This window comes from Sus scrofa, chromosome 3 (assembly GCF_000003025.6).
Source record: "Sus scrofa isolate TJ Tabasco breed Duroc chromosome 3, Sscrofa11.1, whole genome shotgun sequence".
Taxonomy (NCBI): domain Eukaryota; kingdom Metazoa; phylum Chordata; class Mammalia; order Artiodactyla; family Suidae; genus Sus; species Sus scrofa.
Genome location: NC_010445.4, coordinates 114,376,020 through 114,397,108, shown reverse-complemented (window position 1 = coordinate 114,397,108; position 21,089 = coordinate 114,376,020). Strand labels below are relative to the sequence as shown.

The 21,089-nt window shown below is 38.2% G+C and overlaps 1 protein-coding gene across 16 annotated transcripts in view; it reads right to left on the bottom strand.

The window, feature by feature from the left end:
* Positions 1-21,089, bottom strand: part of ITSN2 (intersectin 2) — a 145,129-nt gene that overhangs the window by 111,339 nt on the left and 12,701 nt on the right. For 14 of the 16 annotated variants that reach the window (XR_002342965.1, XM_021088358.1, XM_021088350.1 and 11 more), the window contains exon 2: positions 3,595-3,658. Coding sequence is in view for 15 of the 16 variants with exons in the window: in XM_021088358.1 (XP_020944017.1) it covers positions 3,595-3,625 (31 nt within the window). In the remaining variant the exon portion in view is untranslated. Of the gene's footprint in view, positions 1-3,594; positions 3,659-15,215; positions 15,334-16,044; positions 18,713-21,089 lie in introns of those variants that run through there. The other 2 variants (XM_021088351.1, XM_021088364.1) reach the window with 2 other exon arrangements.

The following is a 21,089-nucleotide window of genomic DNA, read 5'->3' as shown; positions in this document are numbered from 1 at the left end:
AATTAGGAGTTCCCGTGGAGGCTCAGTGGTTAACGAATCTGACTAGGAACCATGAGGTTGTGGGTTTGATCCCTGGCCTTGCTCAGTGGATTAAGGATCCAGCGTTGCCATGAGCTGTGTTATAGGCCGCAGAGGCGGCTTGGATCTGGTGTTGCTGTGGCTGTGGTGTAGGCTGGTGGCTACAAGCTCCAATTAGACCCCTAGCCTGGGAACCTCCATGTGCTGTGGGTGCGGCCCTAGAAAAAGGAAAAAAAGAAAAATTAAATGATATCAGAAATAGTCTTCACTGGTATATCTGTCCAGTTCAAAATAATAGCCAAGTAATATATATTGACTCAGTACTAACTTAAATCTCTAAAACACAGCTGGAACAGTAGTCTAGACAGAACTAAAGCCTCAATTGTAGGGACATGAGTAATAAATGCTTGGGTTGGTATAAATGCAGAACAACACTACAGCTTAATTCTACAGGTCCACTGTTTAACAAAGATTTCTTAATTACATAGCGCAAAGAGTAATGACTTCTAAAATTCTAAAAAGGTAACAAAGTTCTAAAAATAAAAATGGTATTTTTTTCCTCCTAAAGCCACTAGCTGTTCCTTTTCTCTCCCTCTTCCTTTTCATTTTCAGATTTCGGTCAGAGCCGCTGTCATGGGCTTCAGAACTTCTTACTCACGTAACCAGTCTTTAGTACTTTCAGAATTCTGAGGCTGAAATAAGCCACATTACAACTGGTAGAAATCTGTATCTGAAGTGGCCTCTTGCCCATCACCTAACGGCTCATATATTATATCCTCTGTATTGACAATTTCATTAAATTTTTGAAAAGCAGAAAGCAAACCCACCATGATTAAAGAAGGCTTTGGCAAGGATGATTCTGCTGGTGCAGAGGACACCAGAAGTAAAACCACAAGTGGTATAAATATGATATAATGATCTCTTTTTAGTTCTGTTAAGGAGATAGGAAGTGAAGCAGACTAAGAAAAGAAAATCTGTTCAACAGAGCTTTCTGAGCTATACCTGCATTATCCAATATCGTAGCCACTAGCCACAAGTGGCTCTGAGCACCTGAAATGTGGCTGTGTGAATGAGGAACTGAATTTTATTTTATTTAATTTTTATTAATTTAAATTTAAATAGCCACATGAAGGTATCTGCCTGCCACACAGCTCTAAGAACCAAAAAGTCTAGAATGTCTGTGGTTAGTCTCAGGATGATGAAGTAGAAGTGGAAAATTTGAGGACTATGCCAGATGCATTAGACAGGGAGGGCACTTAGAGACAAGTTCCAATAACTGGGCACTGAAAAGATTGAACACAACCTATAACTGAGCATTTACTAAAGGAGCAAACACTGCTTCAGAAGATTTTGTGTTCTACATGATGCTTCTTTCCAAGAAGATGTTAAACCCTGAATTGGACTTAGATATATACAAGATTATCTTCAGTCTTCAGCTATTTTATAAACTAAATATGTGAGTTTCATAGTCTGCATTAGCTATCAATTCTTCAGAATTTTAAAAAGTTACTATCTCTCTTCTTATATACTACTCCTAAATTAACTATTTAACATTTTAGATACTTACTCAAGTAATCTTTTTTGTTATTGAATACATTGCTTTTTTCCAGTATTTTATAAACAATGCAATGAACTACAAAGTGATATGTAAATGTTTAGACAATGGAAGAAATAAAATGAAGAAAGACCAGTTCTGTACTGTGATTTATTTTATATTCATTTTGTTTATAAACCTGCCTAACATGTTTGAAATTTAAACCTAAACTATGTGTTTACAGCAAACTCCTTGGTATGGGGCATAGAAACTCTCAATTTTGGGTAGAGCACATTACTACTACAATTATTATTCTGATTCTAAACTTTTTATCACTCATTATGGAAAAAACATTTAATTTTTAAAAATTGTCTGTGGCATCAAATAATCTTTATAGTCTCACACCATTTCCGTAGTAGGAACAATGCTCATATCTAAAAACACAAAAAACAACAAAATCCTAATCTCAAATTCATCCTTAAATGACTGAATCCTACCACACATCAGAATTTATTTTTACTTTTTTTTTTAAGGCCGCACCTGCGGCAAGTACATGGAAGTTCCCAAACTAGGGGTTGAATCAGAGCTGCAGCTGAGGCCTATGCTACAGCTTATGGCAATGCCAGATCCTTAATTCACTGATTGAGGCCAGGGATCAAACTCACATCCTCACAGAGGCAACGTTGGGTCCTTAAGCTGCTGAGTGACATCAGGAACTCCCAAAGAATTTATTTTTATTTTTTATGCAAAGAATTTTTCCAAAACTTTTCTAAATCTCATAAGGTCAATCCTAAGTCTTAAAACTTTAAATATACAACATCTATTTTGTTTATTAACAATGTACTGATTTGGCCCTATGACTGAGAAAATGTTTTTTTTAAAAAAAGTAATCTGGAGTTTCCATCATGGCTCAGCAGAAACGAATCCCACTAGTATTCATGAGAGTGCGAGTTTGGCCCCTGGCCTCGCTCAGTGGATTAAGGATCTGGCGGTACGTGAGCTGTGGTGTAGGTCGCAGATGCAGCTCAGATCCTGCATTGTTGTGGCTGTGGTGCAGGCTGGCAGCTGTAGCTCTGATTTGACCCTGAGCCTGGGAACCTCCATATGCCATGGGTGCAGCCCTAAAAAAATAGAATAACATAAAATAATTCATCAAATACTAGATAGTAACATTAACAGAGTTCCTTTGTGAAGGTGGTGGAATTATTGGTGATTAGTTACTCCTTTTTTTCTAATGTTCTTTAATATTACGATTTTCAATTCAAATGTTAAACAACTATTGACTGGACTCCCTATTTCCTTATATTTATAATTACCTAATGAAATTTACCTCAAAATTAAGAACTCAGTATCTTCGACTTCTTCAGCAATTTAAAAACACATAATGCATTTTTCTCCATTATAAATGAAATACACAGTAACTTAATATCTATCAAGGGTGGCAAATGTGTATTTGGGAAATAAGTTAAAACTCGAATCAGGAAAAAAAACCTTTAAGTTTTTTACTTCTGAAACTACCCAAATATTTTCCTCTAAAATGTTTCCTATTAAACAATTATTTGTGCGGCCATCCATAATCCCTTATAAAAGGGGAAACAACTTACTAAATGAATCTTTATTGGATTAATCAGTTTACAATCATCTCATGCTATGAGAAACACCTTTAATATTCCCCTCCTTATAGCACTATGCTTCCTGTCCTCCAGTTTTATGCATCAAACGCAACAAATCTTTAGGTTATTCTTAACTGCTCAAAGGCAAGCACATGTTCCAGATGATACTGCAGAATATGCTTATACCAAGTCATAAGATTTACTGCATAATATTCTAATAGAAGATATACACAGTGTTCTGAAATAAACTACCCAAAATATTTTCAACAATGCTTTAAGTTTTGCATTTATAAGTTTAAAACATCTAAATGAATATTTTATAACATCCGCAAAAAAAAAAAAAAAAAAAAAGGAAGGAAGGAAGGAAGAAAAAAAAGAAAAGAAGATTCCATAATCTCTTTATCTTGCCACAAGCGTGAAGCTGCTTACCATTCATAGCAGTGGGAAACTGAGCCATCATGGTCCTGGATTTTCCTTGCTAGCTCTCAGCCATCTGTAACAAGAAAATATTGTGCCATTAATAATACAACAAGGGCAGACCATAGCATAGTAGCGTGCTCACTAAGCAGCAGGAATGTCTGTCCCCTTCAGCTCACACTTCCAAGAGAAAACGATGCAGAGCTTCAGCTGCTGCTGAACAGGCAGAATTTACATTTGGGGAAGGGTAGAAGATTTTGTTGGATAATGGTGCTTCCTTTAAAATGAAATCATTTAAAAGAAAAACAGTCTCATATTTAATAGCAAATACTGAATAAAGAAACCTTTGGCAGGAACCAATTTTGCAGAAATTAATTCATGAAAGAGGACAGTTGTTAAGCTAGACAAAAATTTATTTCAGAGAAATCAAATGTATTAAGTGTACAATAACATGAAAATTCTTAATACTCTTCTTCAAAAAAAAAATCCCCATACAAGAAAAATATCCAAAATAAATGTAGCAAAGCTATTTAATCAAGTTCTACTGATTTATAAAAATCATCTAAATGTAACTATTAAAACATATATGTTTATTTAAACATAACTAAATGTGCTGAGCAAATATTCTGCTCAGGAAGAAAAGGGAATTTGGAAATTAACAGCTCTGGGTTCAAACCCTTACTGCTGTTTTCTTAGCTGTGACCACAGAAGCATTATTTAACCTTACTGAGTCTTAGATACCTCATCTATGAAAATACTTTGCAGGAGATGTTTTAAAAAATATGAAACAAAATCTAGTACACTGCCTGACACATAGTGGATATTTGAAAAATGACTTCCTGGGTGTCCAGAAAGGAAGAATGCAATATAATTTTGAACCTTGAATTCATTATCTTACTATAAATAAATTCAAAATTTGTTCCATGAATCTTGAGGGTAGGACCAATTAGGGAGAGTGAAGACCTAGCAAATTTATAGTAACCCACTTAATAATTAAAGCCATGGATTATAGCATTGCAGGAAAACACTATGTTAAAAGTGTTTAAATGTTAAAAGACCACTCAGTAGCTCATCTATTTATCCAAATCATTTGAATATTAATATTTTTAAAGGCCTGAGGAGAAATGTTTGCACAAGCCATCTGAACAAAGAAGACATAAAGAGTTGCACATCTAGTGAAAGGTGTCACCAGAGGAGCTGGCTGACTAGCTGCTAAGAAGTGTTACAACGTACTATATCATAGCAAATGCAGTGTACTCAAGAAGAAAGATAACCATACCAGAATAACCACCAAAGGTAAGTAACACTAACAAAAAACTTCTGTATTAATCAAGTTTATTTTTTATAACCAGAACAACTTTTCTTCCTATAAAGCATACTATCATCTACTAAATTTTGGCCAGATCATTGCGTAGTGAGCAAAGCGACTTACTGTGATTAGAATACTTAATGGGGTCATGCGTCAGCAGTCTCATACATCTACCTATACAACAGAGATAAGCAAGAACTGGGCAAAACCCCAATAATGTTTTGAATGGCACTGCCAGTTTTACTCTTCTGACTCTGAGCTTTTCTGTATGTTAACCCTATATACCTCCCTCTCTAAGGGTACTTTTTTTTTAAGATGTCAGTAGGTTTCACTGCAATGGAACTTGTTACCAGACTCAGACTTCACCTGTCACTATACTCTTCTTAGGAGGAAACTTCACCCATGTACAAGCTGTTTTCTCCACTTTTCTCAAAATATAATGTAACCTCCAGGCTTGGAGCTGCTTACGATACAGAAAAATAATAACTAAACTGGTGGGGTGGTCAAGAACTCTTAAGGGAAGTACTGTGATGAGTTTCAACAAATGAGTAAGAATTAGTTATAACGCTAACACTGAGAACCTTGGACCTGAACCTGTCTCTGACAAGTAGTTTTAACGGTTTTAAGAAGAGACAGGGTCAGATTTCACTTAAGGTAAGACAATCAACTGTGAAGAAAAGGCCAAACCTGCAACAGGATCAGTTAGGGAACAGGTAAGAATGATATGTGGCACCAGATCTAGAGCAGTGGCAGCAGGAACAGAGGAGAGGGGATAAACTGGAGAAACAATGAGGGGTTTAAGACATGGAGAGAGATTTCCCTTGTGATGCAAAGGGTTAAGGAGCCAGTGTTGTCACTGCAGGGGCTCAGGTCACTGCTGTGGCACAGGTTCAATCCCTGGCCTGCGAACTTCCACATACCTGGGTGTGGCCTAACAAACAAACGAAACAGGTAGAACTCAGGGACTCTTCAGATATAAGGGATCACAGAGTAAAAGAAATCAAGACAACTCCCGGAATGTCAAACTGCGTGAAATAAGGTGTCACCAGCTACAAGAACTGAACACAGAAGGAAGTCTCACTAAATCAAGTTTTGACTATAACTTCCTCAAATAGAGAAACTGTACAAACAAGTATAACAGTTTTACTTCCTCAATTTTAAGTTATCATAAGTAACGTTAAACCAAAATAAGCAAAATCCTGCCAAAAAAAAAAACCCAACAACACAAAAAACCCCTACTGACTTACACAGATATGCAGTAGCTAAGGCCCCTATTAGGTCTCTGTTGAGAGAACTGTTAAATGTGGGGAAATTTTTCCAAAAGCATTACCTACAATGCTTTTTTTTTTTTTTTTTTTTTTTTTTTTTTTTTTTTTTTGCTTTTTTAGGGCAGCACCTTTGGCATATGGAGGTTCCCAGGCTAGGGGGTCCAATCAGAGCTACAGCTGCTGGCCTACACCACAGTCACAGGAATGCCAGATCTGAGCCACATCTTCGACCTACACCACAGCTCACAGCAAGGCCAGATCCTTAACCCACTGAGTGAGGCCAGGGATTGAACCTGAAATCTCATGGTTCCTAGTTGGATCTGTTTCTGCTGCGCCACAATAGAACTCCGACAATGCATGTTATAACTGCATAAAAGCATGCATATTATCAAGAAAAAGCACAGACTTAGAAAAAAAAAATAAGGAATAGGATCCCACCGTCACAAAGCCTTCATCAGTTAGATCTAGATCTAAAACTCACAGATCATCTATTTAGGACTCGTGGATAATCATCATGTATTCTGTGAATACAGCAGATTGCCATACAACAGATGCTCAAAAATCACAGATATAATCCTGAAATAAAACCAAAAAATGAACCAAATAATGTATGGGCAGGGAGGGCAAAAGTATTAGCATTACAGAACATTCTGCACCTGGCACATCAGATTTGGACACCCATGCACGCAGGTACCACATTATAGCATCCATGGATGACTGTACATAACATCTCGTTGTGGTAACATCTGAATATGGTAGCATAATTTGTTGGAAACAATAAATTTCTTTTAAAACTTTATATATGCTACATTTAGGAATTTTTTTTTTTTTTTTTTTTGTCTTTTTGTTGTTGTTGTTGTTGTTGCTATTTCTTGGGCCGCTCCCGCGGCATATGGAGGTTCCCAGGCTAGGGGTCCAATCGGAGCTGTAGCCACCGGCCTACGCCAGAGCCACAGCAACGCGGGATCCGAGCCGCGTCTGCAACCTACACCACAGCTCACGGCAACGCCGGATCGTTAACCCACTGAGCAAGGGCAGGGACCAAACCCTCAACCTCATGGTTCCTAGTCGGATTCGTTAACCACTGCGCCACGACGGGAACTCCCATTTAGGAATTTTAATGCAAAATATTACCTTATGCTTGTCCAACTACATCTAGATAGTTCAGATGACTTTTTTCCAGTTTTATACATATATAAATATTTCAGATTATTTCCCAGTATGGGTTATTACAAGATACTGAGTATAGTTCTCTGTATTATACAGTAAATCCTTGTTGCTTAGCTATTTTTTGCGTATCTATTTTATCTTTGGTAGTTTGCATCCTAATTTATTCCTCCCGTTCCCTTTTCCCTTTGTTAACCATATGTTTGTTTTCTATTTTTTGTGAATCTGTTTCTGTTTTGTATATAGACTCATTTGTATTATTTTTTACATTCCACACATAAATGATGTCATATAATATTTTTCTTTCTCTACCTGACTTGCCTCACTTAGCATGGTATTTTCTAGGTCCAGGCATGGAATCATTAAGCTTTTAAAGCCTAGCATTTTGTATCTGTTACATTTACATCAATCCTCTCTGGTCTGTGGTAGAATAATTACTTCATGCTTAACAATTCTACTAATCTATATTTTCGGAGAAATAATAATTGAAATTTTGAAAAATGCAACAGATACATTTGACATTTAAAAAATCAAGAGTTTATGTAACTGTAAGTTACCATTTACTAAGTACTTACTATTAATGTAATACACTTTATTAATTATCTGTCATGATCAATATTCATTGAGAGTCTAAAATATTCCAGGTTCTTTGTAAGGAGCTTCACACACAGGAGCTTGTAGACAAGACTACCAGGTGCCAGATCCGGACAGGCACCTTCGTTAATACTAATAATCCCCACAATATCCCTGCAGGGCAGATGATACTGTACTCACTTCACACATGAAGAAACTAAAAGGTTAAATTACTTGCCAAAATTCAGTAAGTGATGAAGCCAAGATGCAATCCCAAACCTAATTCTACAGCCCATGAACTTCCCATGGGCTTCATCTGCCTTTTCCTTTCTTCAGTGGAGATAATAATTAATGCTGAGCAGGTCACGGGTTCCTGCAAGCAGCAGATCAACTTAATGCTAGTACATTTATAAGGGAGAAGAAAAACAAGTCAGAGATGCCCTCCAGCACATAGGTCTACGTCAATCACATACATAAATGAGAAAGTGCTAATTATTTCTTACCTCTTGGTATAACCCTTTCAGAGGAAGAAAAGGATCATCAGCATCTCCCCAGTCACATACCTGATGCCTGTTTCAGGGCTGTGTGATTAAAGTCAGCATCTAATAAGCACCTCTCTCCTCTCCCTAAAGGGCTGACATGTAATGATACGTAATCTTTGCAGTTTGCAGTTATCATATAATTTGAACACTGTGTTAATTATCAAAAGGTTTAGAATATTTATGTGGAGATTTTCCTGCTCATTACAAATAAGTGGAGAACTGGCACTGCTACCTTTTTAGAAATGAAGAAAATATGTGTGGTAGATAGCAGGCATAAGGCAAAGAAGAATGCTTCAATTTAATATAATCTAAATGCAATTTGGAGAGTGTGGGAAATATATTCATATTAAGGCAGAGATAAGTAAAAATGCTTGAACAGGAGTAGGAAATATTTCTTCTCCAAAGACTCATTTTCTGGGTCACTAAAACTCAGAAGGAAAAAACAAAAAACCTATAGCCATTGTAAGTAAAAAGTAGTTCAATTAAGGTTGGATTTGTTTAGAAGTACAGAATTATAGAAGGAAACAATTACAGTAATTATTTAGTCTAAAACCTTCAATTTTCAAGATGGGAAAATTAAGAAGACTCCTATGAGCTCATATAGTTAGTCAGTAGCAAAGCTGGTCCTAGAAACCACTTATGTCCAATGCTCTGTTTTTAAGTTTCCCAACTTGCCTGATTACATCACCTGGGACATTTTCTAACTCTGCAGATTCCCAGGCCCATCACTGGGAGATTGTGGATCAGTAATTGAGTCATTATATGAATTAGGGTCATGTAACGAACCTCCTAAAATGTTCCTCTTGCCTTCCACAGAGCTACTGGTTATTTCCACAACACCCACTAACACCCCTCTCCTGCTTACATTCCCCCACTGATTACAAGTTAAAGCCCAAACTTCTTAGTATGAAACATGGCCTCCTCCAAGATCCTACCCCAACCTACTTTACCACACTCGCCTTTAGACACTTCCCTGGATTCGGATGTCCTAAGTACACAATCTCTCCTTGAAACAGAGATGTTATTTTCACTCCCACATTCCTTTGTAAAAAGCTATTCCCTCTGCCACATTCACCACACTTTCTTCTCAGTCTTCAGCTCAAATATCACCTCTTCCTTGGAAGACTTCTGTCCTCTTAGGTCACTCTCAGTCATTATCTCCTATGTCTGCCCATAACACCTGCTCACCCCATAGTAACTTCGCTTATTTTGTATCCCAATTTCACATGTTTCACATGTTTGCCTGTTGGATTTGTTCTGGGCAGAGACCATTTTTATTTACTTCTATGCTTAGTGCCTAAATCATTTAGATCTCCCAGAGAAAATGCTCAATAAATGTTTGCTAAAACAAACAAATGAACTGGGTAAATGAATAAGATGGTTGAGGTATGAAAAAAACAAAACAAAACAAAACAAAAAACCGGAGGGGAGTTTGGAGAAAGGTAACGCTGAATTGAATACATATATAAAAAACAAACTGGTAAGAAAGCAGAGCAGACTCCAAACACTTCCTAGAAACACTGGAGGGATCAGGGCCATCGATTTCAGACCAACTTGTTCCTTGCAACATGGTTCTTCTGTAACTTTTTTTTTTTCTTTTAAGTATACATTTAGAGATAAAGGTTTATTTCCCACTCAGATTCTGAAGGCTTTTTATTGGGATGAGGAAAAAGGCTTGGGTTTTTCAATCATACATTGGATCACGTTGGTTAAATGTTGATTAGTATAAATAGATTTGATTGAAGGTCTGACATTCAAAAGCAAGATAATCAAGTTCCTGAAGGCATATCTTATAAAACTTTCTCCAGTGCCTCCTCCACTTCACGTGCCATATACGCAAGTGCCAAGCCTCCAAACTTGCTGATTAGTTCAGAAAAATGTTCCTTCTCCATCTGATTCCCAAGCAGATCAAGGTCAGTTCCATGAGAGAATAACTGGAGCAAAATACTTTTTTTTTTTTTTTTTGGCTACAGCATGCAGAAATTCCTGGGCAAGGGACCAAACCTGCACCACAGCAGTGACAATGCAGAATCCTTAACCCACTGGGCCACCAGGGAACTCCCCCCTACTTCTTTATAGTCCCTGCATTAGGATGAAATTTACAGAGTACATATATTCTCCATACCTATTCCCTAGAGCTTCATTCTTTCTTTCATTCATGTATTTAATTCATCAAACATGAATAGTCACTATAATAAAAGTGTCTGAAGAGTGCTATGAGAACCCAGAGGAGAAAACTAACTCTACTTGGGAAGTAATTCCAAGTATGGTACACTTCACAAAGGAGTAATTTTCGTGTAAGAATTCTCTAACATGAGGTCAGTGTCAGAGTAAGTGGGTTCCACACGTCCTCAGAGTAAAAGACATTGTCTGGTTGTGTGCGCAGGCAGTTACAAAGAAAAAAAAAAATCAGGAGTTCCCGTCATGGCGCAGAGGTTAACGAATCCGACTAGGAACCATGAGGTTGCGGGTTCGGTCCCTGCCCTTGCTCAGTGGGTTAACGATCCGGCGTTGCCGTGAGCTGTGGTGTAGGTTGCAGATGCGGCTCGGATCCAGCGTTGCTGTGGCTCTGGCGTAGGCTGGCGGCTACAGCTCCGATTAGACCCCTAGCCTGGGAACCTCCATATGCCGTGGGAGCGGCCCAAAGAAATAGCAAAAAGACCAAAAAAAAAAAAAAAAAAAAAAAAAAAAAAAAAAAAAAAATCACCTGAATCTAAGAGAAGGACTGGTTAAAAGAAGGAAACCACACAGCTGCTGTAACAGTAGAACCTTCCCTACTCAAAGACAGTGTGATTTGAGAGTGATGTGATTTCAAAGAGCTCATTCTTAAGTGTTAAAAAAGATCTTAAGGAACCCAATAGTTTCAAATTGTGCTCCTTACAGTTCCAGAAATTTCAAGGAGGTACAACATATGCAGTAGGGTAGAGAAGAGGAATAGGGAGTTGGGAGAAGATACTAATTTCAATGAAAGTAGCTCTGTTTCTGTGTTTTACCTATCAAGGCTTCTCCATATTTTATCCGATAATTTCTTTTAAAAGAGTTAAACCCATACTGAATTCCACCCCCTTCATTAAGAAACAAAGAAAAGCCAAAGAAATGAAGTAATTTGCCAAATGACCCAATTTAAGGAACAAAGTATGTCAGCTGTTGATTTTGAACTTCACTACACATGTCATGGAAAGTCAGTATTTAAAAAATAGTATAGAGGAGTTCCCGTCGTGGCGCAGTGGTTAACGAATCCGACTAGGAACCATGAGGTTGCGGGTTTGGTCCCTGCCCTTGCACAGTGGGTTAACGATCCGGCGTTGCCGTGAGCTGTGGTGTAGGCTGCAGACGCGGCTGGGATCCCACGTTGCTGTGGCTCTGGCGTAGGCCGGTGGCTACAGCTCCGATTCAACCCCTAGCCTGGAAACCTCCATATGCCGCGGGAGCGGCCAAAGAAATAGCAACAACAACAAAAAGACAAAATAAATAAATAAATAAATAAATAAATAAAAATAAAAAATAGTATAGAGGTTCCCTTGTGGCTCAGCAGGCTAAGGATCTGGCATTGTCACTGCTATGGTTTGGGTTGCTGCTGTGGCACAGGTTCAGTCTCTGGACTGGGACTGCGGGTATGGCCAAAAAGAAAATAAATAAAATACAGTATATGTTCGAGCTACAGACTCCATATTTGGTAGTCACCAGGGACTGGAAAAAGTTGTTGTCATGTCAATGAATGACATTATCCAGGGAAGGCGTATACAAGAACAAGGGAAGAACCTGGTCTTTTAAGGGTAGAGAGAAAGGATTCTAACGAAGAGTATAGGAAATGAACTGGCTTGAGTGTCTTGAGACAAGGACATCATGAGCCTCTGGCATAATCCAGGTGGTGAGAATTTGAACTCGGGCAGTGAAGAAGAGGGTTTTCAAAAGTGGAATGGACAGGATTTTCTGATCAGCTAAATATGGATGATGAAATAAGAGCACCACAGATGAGTTTCTATCTTGGGTGACTGTATAGTGATATTAATCAACAGAAGCTCTAAGAAAATAGGGATATGGATATTAGATTTAGCGGGTGAGCAACAAAATGTTAAATTTTGAGCCTATGTCATCTAACATACCTACAAATACATCTAGGTGGAGATATCCAAGAATGAGGAAGCATTCCATTTAAGGCAGAGACCCAGTTTTGGCAATCCTTAAGGACTGGAAATAGCTGTAAACAGGTCAGTGGACGACATATCCAGAGACAGCATGTACAGGAAACAGGAGAACAACACCCAGAAAAAGAGGCTGAGAAAAAGGCAAGAAATCAGGAGATAGAGCCAAGAGTTTCAAGAAGATGATGGTCCTAATTGCCAAATGTCGCACAAGTCAAGACAAAGCCATTGGTTTTGGCAATGTGTTGTTGAGTGCAGTTCCAGGACAGTGAACTGCCTGTAAAAGTCAAGTTGAAGTAGATCACGCAGTAAACAGAAGGTGAAATGTAGGTGACTCCAGAAGCACGTTGTTAAGGGAAGGAGAAGAAAAGGTAGGAGGAGAGGTTAAGAGGCTTTAGGAGAAAGGAAGGTCATAAGGCTTTACCTTTTAGATGAGAAAACTATTTTTAAAGGGAAAAGGAGAGATTTAATTGGGAAAAGGGAAAAGGAAAGGAGGTTACCTAACAACAGTCAGGGTCCAGAGAAAGTGGAAGTTGACAGCTCTAAAGTTAGAAACTGGGACAGAATAAAAGACAGGAAAAGTGATAAGGATGAATAAAGATAAACATAGTTTGGAATCAGAGGAAAAAGAAGTTGAGAAAATGAGAACGTACAGCTTTTCTTTGCAACCCTTCTTTCTCTTTTTTCTTTGGGCCCAGTCCAAAGGGTCAGGCTAAAAACAGACTCTTTGATAGCCCGGACTCCCAGGTACCTAAACACAAATTTCTCTCCTCTGCAGGCCAAAAAAGAGAAGGTCACATGTAAATCAGTTCCCATGAATCAGCCAGACATGTACATTTCAGCTTGTGTTCAAATTAGCTTATGCCTTACACATCAAAACATTTGTTCAATGAACAAGTGTGGGAAAACACTCTAGACAGACGTAGTAGGACATGCAAAAGCAGAAGGAAGAGTGTGGTATGGGAAAATAGGTGGCAGCTTATTCACACAAAGCAGTGAAGAGCTAATAATAATGCAAGGAACTATAACAATAGCTGTAAAAATAAGTATTGTATCAATACTGAGCTAATACAAATGTAAAACAGCACAAACTTTCTAGAAAGGAATTTGGAAACATGTATAGCCTTCCTTATCACAAAAAGAACTAAAGCCTCCACAAAAATACAAAATACATTTAAGTAAAAAGTAGATTACTATGGAGTTCCCGTCGTGGTGCAGCAGAAACAAATCTGACTAGGAACCATGAGGTTGCAGGTTCGATCCCTGGCCTCGCTCAGTGGGTTAAGGATCCGATATTGCCATGAGCTGTGGTGGTGTAGGTCGCAGACGTGGCTTGGACCCTGTGTTGCTGTGGCTGTGGTGTAGGCCAGCAGCTGTAGCTCTGATTCGATCCCTAGCCTGGGAAACTCCATATGCCATGGGTGTGGCCCTAAAAAAAAAAAAAAAAAAGTAATTACTAAATGAAGGCAAATAGAAAATAATTGATCACCATACTTCCAACTTTTGTATATGTATGACATTGGTTCATCATAAAAGTTGAAAAAGAAAACTAGCTTTGACCTTCATGCATCGGCCACAACCACTGGCTCTCCTCCTTCACTGCTGACCCCTTCAATCACCAGTCATTCCCTGACGGCTTTAACACCCAGCTCACTATCTACTCTCTAGCATTACACCCATAATAATACTTGTTGATGTCAATATCCACTCAGATGACCCTGCCCATAGCCTGGCCTCTAAGTCTTTGACTTCTGTGTTCCCAAATATCTCAACCTCCATCTTACCTCAGCCATCAACTCCAAGTCACACCCAAGGCCTTGTTATTACCAATAACTGCATCTTCTGCAATCCACTTCAGGAACCCACACCCCTTTCACCAACACCTGTCTCAACAGCCCAATCTCTCCAGTTCCCTGACTTCAACAATCCTGTAACTCCACCTGGGCCTACAAACTGCTGGTCTTAACAACTTTTCACTGTCCCTCAACCCTCCTCATACCCTCATATACCTTTCCTGATGTCCTAACATTCCTTCTTACCCAAATTAAGTATCACAGTCCACCATTATAAGCAGTTCGTTGTGCATGTCCTCAGTTTCACTCTCCTCTTTCCCTACATGTTATACATTTGGCAACATCCCAGTGTTCTGTAAATCCAATTCTTTCGTTATTCCGTGACTACATAAATAAGCTGCTGACTGGCCTCCCTTCACATTCCTGATCACTGTCTCAAGTGAACCTTAGGTCCTGCCTGACAATCCCCTTTGTCCTAGTCCATCTGCTTTCCCACTCTCCTTGATGACAGCCTCACACATCGCTCTTTCAATCTCCCAGGCTTGTAACACAGGTTGTAAATACTTTTTACCCAGTTTGTTGTTTTACCAACTTCTTCTGCTTTACACCAAAATTTGTCTCTTTTCCTTTATGACGACTAAATATCCTATCCTATCATGCTAAGAAAGTCATGTCTCATACCAGAAAATTGCCCTGTATTTTCTTCCAGGACCTATTTTTTTTTTTAATTTATATATTTGATCTATCTGAATTTTTCTTTTGGAATGGAAAAACAGAGGTAAGTTTCATGAAAAAACATTAGACAAATTCTAATGGGGGAACATACTACAACATACCTAACTAGTACCCTTTAAAACTGTCCCAGTCATCCAAAACAAGCAAAGTTTGAGTAACTGTCACAACCAAGAGGAACCCAAGGAGCCGAGATAATTCAATGTACTATAGTATGGGATCCTGGAACAGAAAAAAGACATTGGATAAAAACTAAGGAAAAGTAAATAAAGCATGGACTGTAGTTGATAATAATGTACAAACATTGGTTCATCAATTGTAACAAATGTACCATATTACTGTAAGTTATTAATAACAGGGAAACTAGATAGAAGGGTATATGGGAAACTCTGTACTATCTGCTCAATTTTTCCATAAATTTTAAACTGTTCAAAAAGAAGTATATCAATCTTAAAGAAGGCAAATATCACAGAAGTAGTAGATTTAAGTTAAAGCATGCACCTTTAAATCTGGCAACATTCATCCAAGACAAAATATCCACTTGCCCCCTTTATAGGAATTTATCTTAATAATCCAAAAGAGGAAAACAGAATGCAAAGATGCATATCACAGCATCATCCAACAGTAGAAAAAATACAAATAAGGCAATTTATCCACTAGAGAAAGGAACAAAAAAATATTAAGTTGTATTCATTTAGAATATGCACCTATTTACAAATGATAATTTTAAGGCTATAGTACATAGGTAATGTTTATGATACAATGTAAATTTTTTTAATTACAAAATTCCAAAGTACAGATGCAAATATTCAAAATTGTTACCACATGTCAAGAACTAGAAGAAAATCTTTTTTCTTTTTTGAGAGTCCTGCAGCATATAGAGTTCCCAGGCCAGGGACCAGATCTGAACCACAATTGCAACCTTTAACCTACTGTGTGAGGCTGGGGATCGAACGTGCGTCCCGGCACTCCAGCAACACTGCCAATCCAGATGTACCACAGTGGGAACTCCAGAAGAAAATATCTTGAGATAAAGGATCTTATCTTTGTGAATCCAGCACCTAATGGAGTTTGACAAAGTAAATGTCTAGTATACTTTTGCTAAATAACAATGTTCATAGAGTTTTATTTATCAAGGCAAAAAACTTGAAATAACCTAAACATCTGAAAACGTGTGGTTAATAAATCAGTCTATTACTAGATAAAAATATCACAACCATTAAAACTTTTAAAAATTATGAGACAGCACAGGAAAAAAAAATCTTACATATAACGAGTAGACAAAAATCTACACCATGACTACAGCTATGTAAAACTCTGTGTGTGTGTGTGTGTGTGTGTAAATAGAGAAGAGTACAAACTCCGGTACCCACCTCCTCTTCCTGGAGGTCGGGGGGTGGGGCTGAAATCCTAACCCTCTAATCTCTAGGTCTTTCTGCCTGTCCAGTCTTATCCTGAGGTTATCTTGGGGTACTACTCTCAGTCACCTCATTAACCTAGGCTCTGGTATGATGGAAAGCAGATTTCCTATCGCTCAGGGAATTTCAAAGGTTTTAGGAACTCTGTGCCAGGAACCAGGGACAAGCACTAAATATACTTGTATTTTACTACACCATCTTTTAACCCTCTTGCCAGATTACCCAGCCCTCACCCTTGTCACCTTCTTAGTCTATTATAAACAATATTAAGTAACAAGGCTGTTTTACCAAAAACATTTAACTGAATTTACCAATTTCATCTCAAATCCAGCCGTGCTACATCTAGTGCTAAAAAACTACAGAGGAAAAGTACATTCCTGCACACACACACTCTACTGCAGAGGCCTAAAGAGACTGGAATCCAAACCAAGGCCACACTCCAGCAAGGTCTGCAGGGGAAGAGCCTCCATCAGTGACTGGTAGTTTCCAACATCACCCAAATCACAAACAGAACAAGAGAGTAGAGGAAAGAAAAAATAGTAGCCAATGGATAGAAAAGCATCTGTTTTCATATTCTATCAATCAAAAAATTTTTAAAAATATCAATACATTTCAAGTAAAGCATGCTATCACTGTAGGAAAAATAACACTCTTAAATAGAATATCCTGAGTTCCCTGGTGGCTCAGTGGGTTAAGGATCCAGTGCTGTCACTGCTGTGGCTCTGGTTACTGCTGTGGCTCAGGTTTGATCCCTGGCCCAGGTACTTCTGCATGCTGCAGGTATGGCAAAAAAAAAAAAAAAAAAGGAAAAAAAGAACATCTCAATTATTCAAGAAAGTGAATATAAAACAATAGATATGTAATGAAGACTTCAGAGACAAAGTCTAAGTTCTGACAGGGACAAAAAAATCACCAGGAAAGAATAAAATGGAGATATTCTAACATGGGATGAGTCACACTAAAAAAGAGTGTGTCCAGAAAGTATCTATCACTACATAACAACACCTAGCCAGAATAGGATCTCACTTCCCGCAAGTGCTTCAAATCACAAATCTACAAATTCTCTTCACCAATCTGAATTCTTTAATTTTGAGGGGTCATGGACTTCTTCATTTTTTCTAAGAAATTTGGAAAACCCAGTTTCCCTCTCTGGAAAAAAAACACAAATGTACAAATCATGGCATACATGGTTTCAGATTTCCAAAGCCAATCTGTGGACTTTCAGAGATTCATGTATTCAATAATTAAGACTTAATATAACACACACTAATTCCCACCTAAAAAGTTTATTAGGGTGGGATATTAGAGTGGGAAAATCCTTCCAATTATGTTATCCATTAATTCTCAAACTATTATAAATAACAGCCCACCTAAGTGGGACAAGAGATCCAACCTACTCACCTGCTCCTATTTTCCAGCAGAAAAATAACTCTATCATGAAGAAGTTATCGCAATGAAACAGTTACACAAGAGCAAAATGGTCAACAAAACTAAATCTAGCATAACTCTATAATTAGTTAATTCAAGAATAGTAGAAATTGGAGCCAAATCAAACTTGAGGCAACCCAATGATGCACTGAAAATAATATCCATCAGTGTGGGCGTGCATAGTAGGAATTTTTCAATTCAGTTCCATCCTGCCAAAGTTTTGTATAGTTAACAGATTTCTTAGAACATAACTAGAGTCCTCAATAAGTTTTAGAAATTGGCTAGTTTTAGTTTATGAACGCTAAATTTCAGTAATCCTTAATAGCTCAGATTATAAATATCCCATACGAATACATAACAATCAAAAACTATGGAAATGGAGTAAAAAGAGCCCCCAAGAAGTGAGGAAATCATCTGCATTTTAGTTTCTTTCATCAGAAAAAGCCTCCTGACACACTCTTGAATCATATTGGGGAAGCAGCATTATAATCCAATAATTTTCAACCACTGTGATTCTGTTCACCAATAGCATAAAATCTCATCTACTAAATTGCATCCCTCATACCTCGCTGCTGGGAATGTGAAATGATTTAGCTGCTTTGGAAAACCATTTGGCAGCTCCTCAAAATGTTCAACAGAGGCTACCATATAACTCAGCAATTCCACTCCTGGATATGAACCCAAGAGAAGTGAAAACATAAACCTAAATCCACACAAAAACTTGTACACAGGAGTTCCCATCGTGGTGCAGTGGTTAACGAATCCGACTAGGAACCATGAGGTTGCGGGTTCGATCCCTGGCCTTGCTCAGTGTGTTAAGGATCTGGCATTGCCGTGAGCTGTGGTGTAGTTTGCAGATGTGGCTTGGATCCCGCATTGCTGTGGCTGTGGTGTAGGCTGGCGGCTACAGCTCTGATTAGACCTGGCAACCTCCATATGCCACAGGAAGCGGCCCTAGAAAAGGCAAAAAGACAAAAAAAAAAAAATTGTACACAAATGCATACAGCAGCATTATCCATAAAACTCAAAAAGTGGAAACAACCCAAATGTCTATCAGCTGATGAATGGATAAACAAAATGTGGTATGCCCGTACAACGGAACCTTTGGCTGCAAAAAGGAATGATTTACTGATGTGTGCTACAACATGGATGCGCTTTAAAAACACTAGGGAAAGTAAAAGAAATCACAAAAGACCACATATTCCGTATTCTCATTTACATGAAGTGTCCAACATAGGCAAATTCAGAGACAAAAAGTGGATTACTGGTACCCTAGAGCTCAGAATATTAGGGGGAAGAGGAGAGCGGCTGCTAATGGGCATAAGGGGTTCTTTTAGATGATGAAAATGTTCTAAAATTTGTGAAGATGCTTGTGGAATTCTGTGATGGTAATAAGAACTGTAAAGCTTAGAAGAGTGAATTTTATGGTATAATGAATTATATCTTGATAAAGCTGCTATTTTAAAAAATCTAATCTCCTTCACAGGGAATACAAGATGTTTTAGGGTCTATCCTCTGCCTACTTTTCCAATGCTGGAATACCTTCCCCCTCCACCTCTGCCCCCTCTTATTCCCAGTCTCCCTCTCTCTCTAAACCTATGGAACTACCTACCTTCTCAGTGACACTTCTACTTACAAAACCTTTCTTTGCCATATTTTTTTTTTCTTTTTACAGCTGGACCTGTGGCATATGGAAGTTCCTGGGCTAGGGATTGGATCAGAGCCACAGCTGGTGCTGCACCCTAGTTCACAACCACAGCCACAGCAACACCAGATCCGAACCACATCTGTGACCTATGCTGCAGCTTGCAATGCCAGATCCTTAACCTATTAAGCACGGCCAGGGATCAAACCCACCTCCTCACAGGCTGTATATCAGGTCCTAACCTGCTGAGTCACAACAGAAACTCTGCTTTGCCACATAGTTATTTCACCTTATATGTGCCTCCATTAAACTGCATATCACCTAGAAAAGTAACCTTTTTCTTCATGCCTGCTCACCTCTATTTGACTGAGTTCCTATGAATGTCTCTTCATCTTCATATACCTAGTGCCTAGCAGTCAGCCACATGTAAGGTATTAAAATATCCTTTAATAAACACAAATGCTTTGACTCTGAGAGATTAGCATTCTTTCAACTGCACTGAGGACAAGCAAGCTCACAGACTGGAACCTGAACTTTGAAAGCAGATCAACCAACTTGAGTTCTAATCCCAGCACAGTTACTTCTTAGCTTAGCAGACTTCCACATGACATAGTTTCAATTTCCTAATCTATAAATGTGGATAACTGTACCTAAATGCCAGGTTGTTTTAAGGCTCTGCTATCATGTCTGTAAAGCATCTTGCACACAGAGGTGCTCATAAATGATGGCTATTACTATTGTTATTTCAACATTATTTTCAACTATAATAGATGGCTTGATTTTATTGAGTTGGTAAAACAAACTATATTTGTACCAATTTCTAATTAAAAGGACATACTTTTCTTACAAATATTTACTATATTTGAGAGAAAAGTGACTGTTATTTCTACCTCGAAGCTTAGGGCCCCAAATATACAAAGCATATTGAGACTTAGAAGTTTCAAAGAGAACTATTCTATACAAACTTTGTTTTTAGTTCTAGTCTTGCAACTTAGCATCTTCAGTTTAAGACTTTTGAGTATAAATTATAAATTTTATAAATGTTAGGTTTAGCCCACAAAGAATCAACCAAAACAGAGAATAAAAGAACAGGAATGTGAGTTCCCTGGTGGCACAGTGGGTTAAGGATCCAGTGTTGTCACTGCTATGGCTTGAGTCACTGCTATGGCATGGGTTTGACTCCTGGTCTGGGAACTTCTGCATGCCATGGGCTTGGCCAAAAAAAAAAAAGAACAGGAATGGTAAACTAATACTGTGATACCGAAGTAGCTACTGATCCAATTAAATTGAAGATTTAAATTAAACCAATTTTAGAAGAATTAGTCAACAACTCTGAACAAGACAATTCACCCACACAAAGGGGGGAAAAAACACCTAAGAATAGCTTGTGACTCAGCCTGCACTGCTGTAAGGAGAGGGTGGGGGAGCTGGCTAGTTGGTCTACTCTCTCCCATCTTATGTCAGGATTAAATATTAAAACTAAACCA